Source organism: Gobius niger (genome assembly GCF_951799975.1).
Source record: "Gobius niger genome assembly, chromosome: 4".
NCBI lineage: Eukaryota > Metazoa > Chordata > Actinopteri > Gobiiformes > Gobiidae > Gobius > Gobius niger.
Window position 1 is genome coordinate 23,372,194 of NC_136855.1, and position 15,198 is coordinate 23,387,391.

The 15,198-nt window shown below is 40.7% G+C and overlaps 1 protein-coding gene across 1 annotated transcript; it reads left to right on the plus strand.

The window, feature by feature from the left end:
* Positions 1–49: 49 nt before the first annotated feature.
* LOC306961659 (uncharacterized protein) lies at positions 50–15,188 on the plus strand (the record flags this gene model as incomplete). Its single annotated transcript, XM_079554503.1, has 18 exons — positions 50–64; positions 1,224–1,361; positions 3,249–3,253; positions 4,855–4,947; positions 5,065–5,143; positions 5,232–5,255; positions 5,672–5,725; positions 5,802–5,951; positions 6,247–6,310; positions 6,393–6,436; positions 6,502–6,627; positions 6,994–7,142; positions 11,629–11,737; positions 12,439–13,029; positions 13,108–13,367; positions 13,588–13,678; positions 13,748–13,844; positions 13,921–15,188. 18 exons carry the CDS (start codon positions 50–52, stop codon positions 14,007–14,009), a joined length of 2,178 nt encoding a protein of 725 aa, XP_079410629.1. The 3' UTR covers positions 14,010–15,188.
* Between the last annotated feature and the right edge of the window lie 10 nt (positions 15,189–15,198).

Sequence of the window (15,198 nt, forward strand, 5' to 3'; positions counted from 1 at the left end):
TCAGATCCACCTCAGCTATTCGGACTTGTGTTTGAGCAGCAGTTCCACTATGAGGTCGTCTAAGGTGACTAAATTCCTCACCCCATTTCTGTGTTCAGCCACTCTGAACGAAGCCATTTTTCAACAGCTGCGATGCGCTCCTGTGGACAACGAGGCCGTCTGAAGTTGGGCAGTGTCCGACGGCTAGACTTTAATTTGTGTCATGATGACGCGTAAAAAGACTCCAGGGATCACGCCACAACTTTTGTCTTGAACAGCTCAATATGTTTTTTATCATGTTATGCACTTAGAGTTGGTTTGAGAGATAAAATGACTAGTTATTAGACAAACCGATTCAAAACTGTCACGTCATTGTATATTGCTAAATAAACCCTTTCCTGACCTAATCCCAAAAAATGTCCTGAACTTGACCTTAATTGTTTTCCAGTTTCTAAACCTAAGCGTTTTCCAACTCCTGGCTTAACCTTAACATATTGGATATTGTCCATATCAAACATGTGACGGCAAAATAGCCGAGAACCGTCCGGTGGCATCGTGTACACTTCGTTAAATTAACCTGTTGCTCTGTGACTCCTCTGTCTTTGCGTGTGCCAGTTTGGTCAAACTGATAAGACACTAAAAACAAAAGTCTAAAGTATTAATCTGGTAACTTTTAGAGTCACTGTTAATAAACCTGTGGGTTTATTTCTTTTACCTCGCCTCGGAAAGACGGACATCGTTTTTTCCGCTGGACTCACGGGCAGAAACGGTGACAAGACTCAACGTTTAGGGACATCCTTGTTGCCACAGCAACTAGCCCAGCACGATTTCCGGTGAGTTGGGCAACCCTTTCACAATAAACCGCGGTTTACTGCTCTTAAAATCACGTGAAACTCGCTCGCGATCGATGGGTGACATCGGTCCTGCATCCCATGACTTTTTGATATATTCAAACTGCATTAGACTAACATAGCCCAATGGCTGGTCACATTATTGAATAGGTTATATAAAAGTTGCGTATGTAGAAATCAATAGAAAGCCTGGGGTGCAGCTATCGGTCAAGAAAGAAAACACGTCGCCATTGCGGAGAGCCTGTCTGTCAACGCACACAATTGACACAAACTCGTGTGTGTTGTTTGCGTGTTTTCTTTTATGACCGAGGGGTGAACATTTCCTAAGTTTTAACGTTTAATATGAAATACATCAACCGGAAATCCTCTCAATGACTGTCGGTCGCTTCACAGACAGACTCAGAAGAAGAACTGCGAAATCTGGAGAAGGAGGAGGACAGCGCCCAAATAACTGTAAACCTGTGCAAAACCTTGTGCAGCCAAAATGGGACGCGACCCACTATTTCTGTGTGGTCGGACCGCAAAACAAAGGTAGGAAACATTCCTTTTTCGCCACAGGTCTCCCGTACATTTTCCTCTACATGGGCACGAGTCCGTCCGACCTGAAGTTGCTTTTTTTTCTAGTAGCGTTATTAGCGACCAGCTGGCTGTGATTCACTTTTTTCCCCTGGTGCTGTGTGGATTAGGTATGTTAAACTCCGTTCATGAATATGATTAGATAGGCTGGACACTGGGGGGTCCGGCTGGGGGTGAATGTTGAGTTTTTCGTGGCCTGCCTGCGGTGGGCTCTGGGGTGGGATCTGAATACTAAATGCAGCACGACTGCTTCCCAAGTTTGTTGTGTGGGCTCCATCCTTCTCCTTTCACAGTTGGGCCCAGCGCAGAGCAGGGGCGTGATATGTGCGTGTCCGTCTCACTGGCCTGCAGATGCCGCTTGGTATTTTAGCGTGATATTAATCTTGAGGCGATGGCATTTTACTGTAATACTGACTTTTGATCCTCCTCTAGAAGCGGCACTCGGAGAATAGATGGCCGCTGTGTGATCCATTCTGTGTCACATTAACCCTCACATGACACATAGAAAAGACAATGATCATTTGAAAGTGTCTACATATGTATCATAATCATTGTTTATTTAATAATCTCATGCAATAATGTTTATGATTCATCATTATTTCACATTAGATATTGGTGTTTTGATAGTGTTTCTTATTGGTACACGTGCTACATTGTGGATCCTAATCCTGTGTTACTCAAGCGCAAAATGCATACAGCATATGAAGACGTCTTTGGTGATCAGCTGTATGATGGTTGGCACTGCTGTCTTATTCCATGCACTGATCATATAGAATACCATAGGTTAAAGAAGACACTGTTGCTGCCATGAGTGCATTATGGTGCCTGGTTGTTTTTACTGCAGTCTTGTGAGGTGATTGCAAACAGTGTCCTCTTTGTTCGCTCTGCTGGAGGAGAGGATTTATCCAGCTAATTATTTGTAATGTAGGGTTCACAGCACATTGGATAGAGAGCAAAATTGACAATTGTTGCATGTCTGTCAGTCAAACGGCATAAACAGGACAGGAAGGCTGTATGAACTTTTCTAAAGTTGTATCAGAGTGGAGTGTTGTTTTAACCCAACTCTGCATTTATTCAATACCCCCAAAACATCCAGTGTTTTCTATTGTGTTTAGCCATACAATGAATTATCACTTTTTCTTAGCCACATTATAACCCCCCCCAGACCAACCACAGTTAATCCTGAGATTTATATTACAGGATTATTGACAAGGATTAGTCTTTAACTGTGTTCTAAAGTCCTAAAACGTTACATACCAAGTATCGTCTCAGAAATTTCCAGTCCGAATATAACAAGTTCAAAACATAGTCTACCTAAACTAGGTCTAAACTCTGAGTGAAGTAGTTCTACATTTAGCACTAAACTAAAAGAGGATTAAACATTTACGAAATTGTCTGTAAATTAAAAACTAGAGCTGCAGAGGAGCACGAGTAACACCTGAAGTTGTCTGCGATCCATAGTTTCAGTACGACTGGTCTAACCCTAACCCTAATATGAAGATGGAGGTGTAGTTCTTTCCCAGAAGTGGCATCTTCTACTCGATTCATGGATTACATTAGGGCTGCACAATAATATTAGGAAAAAAATGTACATTCAAGCTGTTTTGAATATTGCAATAACAATAGTATTACAATATTTTCCCAAACCATTTCAGCACAGTATGCGCCACGAAATCCAAACAAAAGGTGTAAGCAACTTGCTTCTCATCAAATAATGTAAAACAAAACAAAAAAAAGACTGAAAAACAAAACGGGATCAAAATAAGGCTAAAATGGAAATGAAAATCCTGACCTAGACTGAAACTTTTCACATGTTTAAGTTAACATGTGTTTTTGTTTTAGGCCATGTGAATCTTCAGCAGATCAAGGACTTTACTGATTTTGTGATATATTGTGGCTGCTTTGTTGTATTGTGTCACTTAATATTCCAATAACTATGGTTTGTTGATATATTGGTGCCCTACATTACATTATTGCTTTAGATCTTTACAACACGGTGCCTGATTTTGAAGGCACTGTGGGGCTTTTGCCCTGATGCCACATGCTATATGGGTTTGCCTCTTGCTTGACAGATTTAGTTGGGTTTAAGTCTGTAATCTCTTTTGTGACTAGATTAGCTTAAGCACGACCCCCTCCCCTTTCTCTTTCTGTCTTTTTCTCTTTATTTTGTGAACTCTTCATGTTAAACCTTCGTTAATGTGTAAATGAGTCAGTTGCTTTTGCACACCACATTGTTGGGATGTTTTTTATATATATATTCTTAGCCAAAAGTCTGTGTAGAATTTCCTGTTGGAGTCAGCCGTCAGACTTCCTGTTGGATGTGGAGTGGGTGGAGAAATCGGAAAGGAAGGGGAAGACTAGCACAAGCGGTTCAAACTCCCTACTGTTGTCTCTGGTGGCTCCTGGTCACTGTCTGGTCATTCACCATCACTCATTCATTTCAAAACAAAGCCGTAAAGAAGTCAAAAGCGCCATGTATCCATTTTCTCTGTAATCATTATAAGCATGCTTGATAATGACAGGCTAAAAGGGGGTAAGGCTGTGCAAAAAAGCACTGAAATGACTAATTACAGGATATGTCCCACAGTTTGTTCAAGTGCTACTTCCAACTCTTTGTGCAGGTGAGAAGCATAACAGCCATTTTTTGATAATAGTGGGAGAGTAGTGTGGTAGGTGTTGATATATAAATCACAAAGATAATTTGATTTATAGTATTTTTTGCATGTGTTATAGCAGTATCAGAAGAACGTTGCGTTGCAGTAATAGCAGTGTACTAAGTCCGTCTCTATCGCTCTTTGTTAGGGGGCTCTTGTACAGTTATTTGCAATTGAATCTTCTTCTTACAGTATCTTTTGCAAACAACAAGATATTCTGTCTCCACTTTACAAATGGTCTTATTATGTTTTTCAATGGCAAGGGCAGTTTTTAGCCACACCTCAGTGATTGAACTTAAGGTTGTCTCACAACTGACTCTAAATGTCTGCATTAACTTGTCTGATTAGCTCTTGGGTGTACTCACTTATTCCTCCCTGTCCTGTGAATGTTTACATGTTATGGCCATTAAAAAACATGATAAAATGTAAATGTTTTTGTGGTAAAAGTTTAAGCGGACACTGTTTACTCATTCTTGTGAATTTAATAAAGATCAGACCTCTTTGAAATGCATTATGTATGTTAATGCCCCGAGATGTGTTTGAAATATTCAATGTGCGCTGAATTTTGTTTTGAAAGCATGAACCATAGGCCTAATTGAAAAACTAAAATCGTAATTTGGTATTTTACCCACAATGCGTAACTTCATTGTTTGCTCTAGACTAATATCTGCAATTCATAGTAGATATGTAGTAGTTTAGAGCAGTAGTCGTATTAACACAAATCACCCAACGCCTGCCATCTTTGTCTTCCAGCACTGTTTAATCTTAAAGAAGCGTAAGCCATAAGGAAGCAGGATGTTCACCGGCTCCACCAAACTGCCCCCTGCTAAAAGCCCACAGCCCGAGAGGTTGGATGAAGTATACGCCGCTCTGCGCAGAGGGCTACAGTGAGTAAACATATTGGACTTTGTTAACACTGACGACCGTAAACGAAAGCCAGATAGAATAAGCAGGAAATAGCATTGACTTTGAATCCTTAAAATTATTGTTTTGTTTTCTGTCAGGTCGTACCTACAAGTCCATCAGCTGGAGTTGGACAGTCTGGGGCAGCAGAGTAAAGAAAACAAAAGGAATGGGCGCTTGGTGAGAGTCTTTTTACCAGTCTTTCTAGTATCATTGCGTTGAGTTTTGTGGCTGTTTTGAAATGCTAATTATTTGTATTCATTCACAGGGGTCTTTGTATGAGTTGGATAAGGTAAGTTTCGTCCCTCTCACTTGTGGCTTTACATTTTGAGACACTGAAACTGTTGGAAGAAAAGGATGTTGCCATTTGCTACTAGAGAAGCTCTTCACTCACCTTTTACATATTGTCCCTGAATAGGCCTGAATCCCATATGTATAAGACAGAATTTAAAGGGAGTTGGTCATTTTATGCACCTCGGACCAGAATTAACACCTTTTTGAGTGACAGTGCAGGCATTACAGGCAGTTGTGGTGAATAGGTCTGAGCTCATTCTACACATTAGGACATTGCTCGAACATGTAGAGGGAGGAAAATGCATATTTATAACATTTTTACACTCCTTATAGTCCCTTTAACTAAATCAAAGCTGAGCAACCGTAAACATTGATTAAAAACATTAAATCAATAATGATATTTTTTCTTTTTAGCAAGTTAAGGCCATAGAGAGGTTTATGCGTCGTCTTGAATTCCACCTCAGCAAGGTTAGTATGAAATCGAATGACAATATACAGTCATTCTATTTTATACTAACCTTGTTTTTATTGTCACTGTTTTCAGGTTGAGGAGTTGTATGATGCCTATTGTATTCAACGGCGACTGCGTGATGGGGCGAGTAAAATGGTGGCTGCCTTTAACTTGGCCAGTGGCAGTAAAGAGGCAAGAGAGAGTCTGTGTGAGGCCAACAAGGGCTACAGGGAGTGCACAGAGGTATGTTCATCTCACACATTTATGTAACTTATGGCAAAAAGGCTATTAAAGCGGCAATAGTGCCACAGATATTTAGTGTTTATTTTCCATTGGTTTTCATCTCTTCAACCTTATGACATTCCAGAATTTGTAAACCTTGACTTCATTAGGAGATTTATGTGAATTTACAAATTAAGCTTGTTATTTTTTCGATTGTGATAAGTGGTGATAAGTAGAACCTTTTTTATCAAGTCCAAGCACGTACTGTCTGAGTGTGAGAAACAGATCTGTGAAAATAATCTCTCTCTGTCCACAGCATATGTGCACACTTGAAAGTGAACTAGAGAGCCACATGGGAGAGTTTCATGTCAAGATGAAGGGTGAGTCTATTTAAGCCCGTGATACTTCCTTTTCTCCTTCCAGCCAACTTCTCATTTTTCTTGTTCATTTCTGGTGATTCAGGACTTGCTGGCTTTGCACGGTTATGTGCTGGTGACCAATATGAGGTAAGAATAAAGAAAAAAGAAACTGTGTATATGGATTTTTTTCAGCTTGTTGCTTCCCCTTTTAGGTTCTTATGCGTTACGGGCGTCAACGCTGGAGGCTTCGAGGCCGTGTGGAAGTCAGCAGTAAACAGATATGGGACAGTGAGGAGTATATATTCATGCCCCTCGTCACTGAACTCTTGTCCATAAAGGTGAATCAGGAAACTCAAGACTGACATAATTTTTCTTTAATAAGTATTTTACATAACACATGTACATCATTGTAGTGACGGCTATATTAACATTGCCTATGATTCTAATATGTTATAATATCAAATATATTCTAAAGGCCATTTGTTGGGAGTATTTGATGTGTTCTCGTTCGTGGTGGGGGATGTTATGAAGAAAACGCTGCACTTTCTATCAGAACAGAATGTTAAAAAGATGATTTAAGAGTATGCAGTGCGTCTTCTTTAGCTGATGGGTTGGAAGGTTCACACATGCTGTAAATGTACTGTACTTTAGATAGCTTCACCCGCGATGATAACATGAAGTTGATCCTCTCTCTGGTTGTCAAGGTGACGGAGCTGAAGAGCCTGGCGAATCACGTGGTGGTGGGCACCGTGTCGTGTGAAATGCTGGATCTGTTCTGCCCACTTCCCCAGACGCTGGCAGTGGACATTAACGATCTGGGAACAGTGAAGCTCAATTTGGAGGTCACATGGAGGTAATCTGCGCGCTAGTCATTTTAGCTAGAGCAGGGGATGTCCAATGGCCTGGGGATTAATCCTCCTTTTGAACTGACAGAAGTTGACATAGGTAGAACTTGAAAAAAAATATAGAAAAAAATTGCCTCTGACTAAATAAAGAGAGCTTACAAATTTGACTTACAGTCGTGCTCAAAAATTTACATACACAGGCAGATTTTTTAATTTTTTTGGGGGCCATTTTTCAGAGAATATGAATGATAACATATAACTCATAGTTCGTGGTTGTGTGAAGCCATTTATGGTCAAACAACTGAGTTTGCTCTTTTTAAATCATAATGACAAAAGAAAGTACCAAAATGATCCTGATCAAAAGTGACATACAACATACCCCAGTTCTTAATACTGTCTTTTGCCCCCTTAAACATCAATGACAGCTTGGATTCTTTTGTGGTAGTTGTATATGGGCCATTTCCTCGGATGGTAAAACTGGCCATTATTTTTGGCCTCCAGTTCCTGGTGCATGTTTGAGATCTTTCCTGACTCAATGATTTTTGAGGTCAGGAGACTGAAATGGCCACTCCAGAACCTTTACTTTATTCTGCTGGAACCAATGAGAGGTCGACATGGCCTTGTGCTTTGGATCTTTGTCATGTTGGAACGTCCAAGTGTGTCCCATGCGCAGCTTCCAGGCTGATTAGTGACACTTTTCCTCCAGTATTCTTTAGTAACCTGTAGTATTCATCCTGGAATGAGTTTTCACCAAGTTCCCTGTACCTCACACATCCCCAAAACATCCGTGATCCACCTCCGTGTTTCACTGTAGGACTGGTGCACCGTTCATCATGGGCCTTGTTGACTCCTCCAAATGTAACATTTATAGTTATGGCCAAAAAGTTCCATTTTGGTTTCATCATTCCAAATGACATTGTTTTAGAAATTTTGAGGCTTGTCTCTGCGCTGTTTGGCATATTGTGAGCAGATACTTTGGCATTTGCAAAGTAGCGAGTTTCTTTTGGTGACTTGGCCATGCAGCCCATTTTCCATCAAGTGCCTCCTTATTGTGCATCTTGAAACTTTTTAAGAGTCCTGTATTTCAGCTGAAATCATCTCTTGGTTTTTCTTTGCACCCGCAATTTTCCTGCCATTTGTTACTGAAATTTTTGTTGGTCGACCTGACCATGGTTTGGTTTCAACAACTGCTGATTGATTCTCTCAGTACCTTGGATATCTTTTTTATAACTCTGTCCTCATGATTCAGAAATCAGAAACACCTGTGCAGCACTGGATGAAAGATGCAGGGTCTGTCAGGAGCCCAACAACTCACTGACCTTTTATACACACACAATAATTACAAACACAGGTCGCAGTTGACCTACCTTTAGTAGCCATTCAAACCCAACTTGTGTGCATATTATCAGGCATTTTGGTACTTTCTTTTGTTATTATGATTTAAAAAGAGCAAACTCAGTTGTTTGACCACAAATGGCTTCACACAACCACTAACCATGAATGAAAACAACCCTTTTGTGTTGTCATTCATATTCTCTGAAAAATTGTCATAGGGTATGTCAACTTTTGAGCACAACTGTACGTTAACCCAGCGTGATGATGATGTGTGCAATTTTATTTTCAACCTTTTTAAGTTAATCACATTTTGAGTATCTAGTCTAGTGGTGGGAACCTTTGGTACTTCATGATTCAATACAATTCATGATACATGAATGTCGATAACCTCATGATATGCCGATACTATTTTTTTGTGCAGGCTCAAAATATTGCTATTTTCATTTTCATTTTGTGTTAGCTGTTAGCTTCAAGACAAAAACACTTAGCGTGATGTGCATGGATGTTTCATATAACTCATAGTTCGTGGTTGTGTGAAGCCATTTATGGTCAAACAACTGAGTTTGCTCTTTTTAAATCATAATGACAAAAGAAAGTACCAAAATGATCCTGATCAAAAGTGACATACAACATACCCCAGTTCTTAATACTGTCTTTTGCCCCCTTAAACATCAATGACAGCTTGGATTCTTTTGTGGTAGTTGTATATGGGCCATTTCCTCGGATGGTAAAACTGGCCATTATTTTTGGCCTCCAGTTCCTGGTGCATGTTTGAGATCTTTCCTGACTCAATGATTTTTGAGGTCAGGAGACTGAAATGGCCACTCCAGAACCTTTACTTTATTCTGCTGGAACCAATGAGAGGTCGACATGGCCTTGTGCTTTGGATCTTTGTCATGTTGGAACGTCCAAGTGTGTCCCATGCGCAGCTTCCAGGCTGATTAGTGACACTTTTCCTCCAGTATTCTTTAGTAACCTGTAGTATTCATCCTGGAATGAGTTTTCACCAAGTTCCCTGTACCTCACACATCCCCAAAACATCCGTGATCCACCTCCGTGTTTCACTGTAGGACTGGTGCACCGTTCATCATGGGCCTTGTTGACTCCTCCAAATGTAACATTTATAGTTATGGCCAAAAAGTTCCATTTTGGTTTCATCATTCCAAATGACATTGTTTTAGAAATTTTGAGGCTTGTCTCTGCGCTGTTTGGCATATTGTGAGCAGATACTTTGGCATTTGCAAAGTAGCGAGTTTCTTTTGGTGACTTGGCCATGCAGCCCATTTTCCATCAAGTGCCTCCTTATTGTGCATCTTGAAACTTTTTAAGAGTCCTGTATTTCAGCTGAAATCATCTCTTGGTTTTTCTTTGCACCCGCAATTTTCCTGCCATTTGTTACTGAAATTTTTGTTGGTCGACCTGACCATGGTTTGGTTTCAACAACTGCTGATTGATTCTCTCAGTACCTTGGATATCTTTTTTATAACTCTGTCCTCATGATTCAGAAATCAGAAACACCTGTGCAGCACTGGATGAAAGATGCAGGGTCTGTCAGGAGCCCAACAACTCACTGACCTTTTATACACACACAATAATTACAAACACAGGTCGCAGTTGACCTACCTTTAGTAGCCATTCAAACCCAACTTGTGTGCATATTATCAGGCATTTTGGTACTTTCTTTTGTTATTATGATTTAAAAAGAGCAAACTCAGTTGTTTGACCACAAATGGCTTCACACAACCACTAACCATGAATGAAAACAACCCTTTTGTGTTGTCATTCATATTCTCTGAAAAATTGTCATAGGGTATGTCAACTTTTGAGCACAACTGTACGTTAACCCAGCGTGATGATGATGTGTGCAATTTTATTTTCAACCTTTTTAAGTTAATCACATTTTGAGTATCTAGTCTAGTGGTGGGAACCTTTGGTACTTCATGATTCAATACAATTCATGATACATGAATGTCGATAACCTCATGATATGCTGATACTATTTTTTTGTGCAGGCTCAAAATATTGCTATTTTCATTTTCATTTTGTGTTAGCTGTTAGCTTCAAGACAAAAACACTTAGCGTGATGTGCATGGATGTTTCTTCCGGTGAATTTAACATGATGCTAGTGACTGTCCACCATAGTAACTCACTGCCTGCCATGTAATCTTGAGCTATTTTTTTTTTTTAGACAAGACCTCATAGAGAAATAACGGAGACAGAATGAGTGGCTACTGAGGATCCACTTGGAAGTCACGTGTTGCTCGCGAGCAGAGTAGCCTATTGACCCTCTGGTGCCAATGGCTTCACTTCATTTACATTAAAATACTCAAGAAACAAGTCCTGTTTCCAAAATTTATACTTTACAAGTTAATAAATACAAACTACTATTAAAAGTCATATATTTGTCTGACAGTGTTTGGTCAAAATTAGAGGTCAACCGTTATATCAGATATGGATATTTTACCATATAGGCTATCAGTCAATAAAATGCTGATTAAACCGAAATAAACCCTTATAAAGCGCCCCCTGCTGTCACAGTTCAACACTGAAACATTTTACAGTTTAGGCAAGGCAAGGTAGCTTTTATACTGCACATTTCATACACAAGGCAACTCAATGCGCCTTTTAGATGCATCATACACAGGATTATAGACGAGACATTTTTAAAAATCGGCCAAAAAATTGGCCTAAAATTTCGGGCGGTGCACATTGGTCTTAGAAACCTCTGGTCCAAATGCTTAACATTGTAGTGTTTCTCTCTACTGCTCTGACCTCTTGACCTGTATTGGCTCTAAACTGCACCCTCATTAACAGAGGGGGACGACGATGGAAATTAGCCTATGATCCAGGGTGGCGTATTTACGTGCATGAGTTCCATGTGTTTTCATTAGCATGCACTGTCCCGACCAAATAAACAAATAATATGCATGATGTCATCAAAACTGTTGGAATAAAAGGTAGCGGTATTGTTTCGTGCCGCAAAATATCGAGGTATCGATATATTGTCATGGCCCTAATCTAGTCCCTAATTTAAAAAAATATGCTAAGATTAAAAATTGTGGATTTCACTTTTTTAAATTAATAAATATTGGTTCCGGCATTGCGCCTGAATGAGAATACAAACAATTGACAGAAAGTGTGTGTTCTGTGTGTTTTCAGTCCATTTGATAAAGATGATCAGACAACGTCCACCAGTACAATGTCCAAGCGTCTGCTGTCCAACCAGAGCCCGCCCGACACGCCCTCGATGAGAGAGCAGGTGTTCTATGTGAGTCATGTGGCCAGTGATGTTCAGCATTGTTTATTTACAGCTGCTCAGTCAGAACCATTTAGCGTGCAGAGGGTATATTATCATCTTTATTGAAATATCTTAACCAGTGCTTATACTGTGTGACATTTGTCTTACTGATGGCTGTTATTACTCTTGTTTCACTGGCTCTATTTCAGCGGCTTCCCAACTGCCTTGTGTGTAGTGGTAGTACAGACGTGCGCGAGAGCTTTCACAGAGCACAGTGTGATGGGACTCGTGGCGTGTCTGATGGGAGCAGAGCGAGTCTTTCAGTGAATGGTAGCAGTAGGAGAATGAATGACAGCACCAGCACGTATGGACGCAGTTGTGGTCCCTGTAGTTGTTTGATAGTGGTCGAGTAGTCCTCCTCTTCCTCACCGTACCGAAGAGCCGACACAGCTGGCAAATGATGGTGTGGTGGACCGGACGGTCTTCTGTCGTTGCGAATTGAACTGTACAACAGCCAAGTCACCTCTGTGCTGCAGACGGTGTGTTTTGGATGTAGTTCTAGGAGTAGTGTAGAATATAGAGGGCATCAGCCCTGCATCAAAACTTAAACACTGTGTTGTGAGCACAAAGTCATTGCTTAGAAATGTACTATCTTTTTAAATTAAATAGCATATTTGTGTTGAAATATATTGTAGCATATTTCTCATTTATGCCTTTGCTTTTGTTTTAAGTCTTTGCTGAAGCGACAGGGTGAAGTGGAGAATGGAACAGTGTGGTCAAACTCATCTGAATCCTCTGATGATTCGTCAAGTCCGGCCCTGGCTCACCCCGCACAGCGCCTCACTGCCTCAAACCTGCTGCAGACCACTCTCACCAATCAGCTCTCACTCAGTCCACACAAATCCAGCGCTTCCACTCCGTCTCTCTCGTCCAACCAGGAGGAGGAGGAGTCGGAGGCGCCTGAGGTTTTCTGTATGAACGATTCAGTGCCTAATGGTCACCTGCAGACGACACCCTCTGACTGTAAAGGGTCTGACAGAGCTTCCCTCCAGTCCGCTGATCTGTCAGAGACATCTCTGGACCTGTGCAGCTCTTGTCCCGATGTGTCTGAGTCCCACGTCCCATTGATGGACAGTTCATCAGAGGTCCATTGTGATCAGCAAAAAGACTGTAGAGTTGTAGAGACAACAGAGACAGAGGTGGGGACAGGGGACATGACTGAAGAACCACTTGAAAAGCATCAAGAGGAGACAGAGAAGAGCCTGCTGCCACCATGTGATGAGGATGTGCAACAGGCTGAGAAGGAAGACGACGCTCCACAGGTGAGTTATTACAAGCTTTTTGTCTCACTGGAGTGAATGATCCAGATGACCTATGTACATTTACTGTTTTATCCTAAGGCTCCTTTTCCAACATCTGCAAGTTTCAACCAAGAGGTGGAAACTGCTTTGGAAAGTTTTGACTTCCTCAACTGCTCAGACCTGGAGGAGGACGAAGAGGATGCTGATAAGGATGACATTCACGAGGAAGAGGAAGAGGAAGAGAAAAAAGAGCCAGATGCTGTTCTAGAAGTGGACCAAAATCAATCAGAGGGGGACCATAACGAATTCATGACCGAGGAAGAGGATAAAGAGAAGGAAGACAACTTCTCAGAGGGAAGGTAAGTTCTGCTGCGTCGGTTGGGAAGTCGGGCGTGTTTAGTTTATAAATATATTTGTATTGCTCAAGGAACATATAGTTCTGCTTTGTCTTCAATCTGTAATTATACCCACACTAAAATACATCAGCAGCTTATGTTTGGCAATTCTTCTTTCCATTGTTTGATAATTAACACAAATTAACAAAGCCATTTAAAAACATGACACCGTGTCCCTCTGCAGTGACGAGGAGGTCGATGAAGATCTAAACATAATTATGGAAGCTCCAGAAGGATTTAGGAACTCTGACGAAGACCGCTACTCTGAATCACAGGTGAGTTTTAATTGTTTTCATGATTAAAAGATGCCTGCATGTGAGAGTAAAAAGAAGTGTTCTTTTAAGGAGTCAAGTGTAGCTGACCTGCAGGATCTGGGTCAGATCGAAATGCCAGAGGAACCACAGAAATTAGACCAAGAAAAGGGAGATCATCAACAACATGGTAGGACAAGTTATCAGTAAACGCTCCTGGTCTTCATGTGACAACACAGTCACATCATAGTTTTGTATATTTTTAGAAGAGACGTCTCATGATAAGGAGGATCCCTCAACTCCCAGCCCTCTGGCCACAACCGTTGCCGGAAGATTGGAAGTGGACCATAGCTAAAGCATTTGTTCCTCTGATCGACTCATGCCACTTGTGCAGTGGGACAGGCGGCCCTGGGAGGTCCCTGTCACTGCTCAGACAAACAGGCTCCCACTTTATGATGGAGTTTGTGCACATAACAGAGTTTGCCTTGTTACGACCAACAAAAGTCTGGGCTATACCGTGTTCTACCACCACAAATCGTCCTCACATGTCCTCATCTTTCATCGCTCCCATCGTGATGCCTGCTTCATGTATCATTGGTTAGTCCGCTGATATGAAGCATTTCAGGAACTGCCTCAATCAGCCTTACATTTTGTCTTTATTTCTATTTTTAAAAGGTCATTTTAGTTGTGATTAAGGCAACAGCCGTGAACAGCTGAAAGTTTATCAGTATTCCTGGTTACATAATGTTACTGATTACAGTGTTATGTTGGCATATAACTCAGATCTGGTCATATAGAGATTTCACGCATTTGCCTCAAGATTTTAATGAAGTTACACTTCATTTAAATTCATCCTCTAAAGAACCACTTTTGTATTGAAAATTTGTCATTATTTCTCTTTATAGATTTAATTTTATGTTTACGGGCACATCATGGACACGAATGAATATAAAACACTCCAGTGTGGTGCTGTGTTAAAGATCATTCAACCATTTTGCAGTGAAATATATATCTGCATGTGTAGTGGCCTCACACTGCCAGTTTGTGCATAATCAGAAGCTCAAATCAGCTGTTCGTTTGTGTAAGCTAAGGCTCCTGTCAGGAAGCCATCAGGTGTGTGGCTATGTACTGTGTACCAGCCTCTAGGGGGCGCAATATTATGTTTGAGCTTCTTCATGCTTAACGTGCCCTAAAGCCTCTTCTCTCAGAAAGTGCCTCAAGTGATAAAGATGGTTTAAATGAGTGAATGCCATGACAGAAGAGATCAAGACAGTGTTTATTTTGACTATGAGTGTGCACAAGAAATATTTACTGTTTCATATAAAAGAAATGTATATGTCTTGAATTATTGACTTCAAATGTTTATGTTCTGAAATGTCCAAACTTTATAAAGGTTTCTTTAAAACACAGCTCTTACTTGTCATTGCATTTGACTCCAAAAGCGTACACTGTAATTATGACTCATAGTGGTTTGGTGCAATATACCAAGAAGCTGCTGCTCACAATTTCTATAAATGTAAATGTATTAAAACACAATGTCCCAG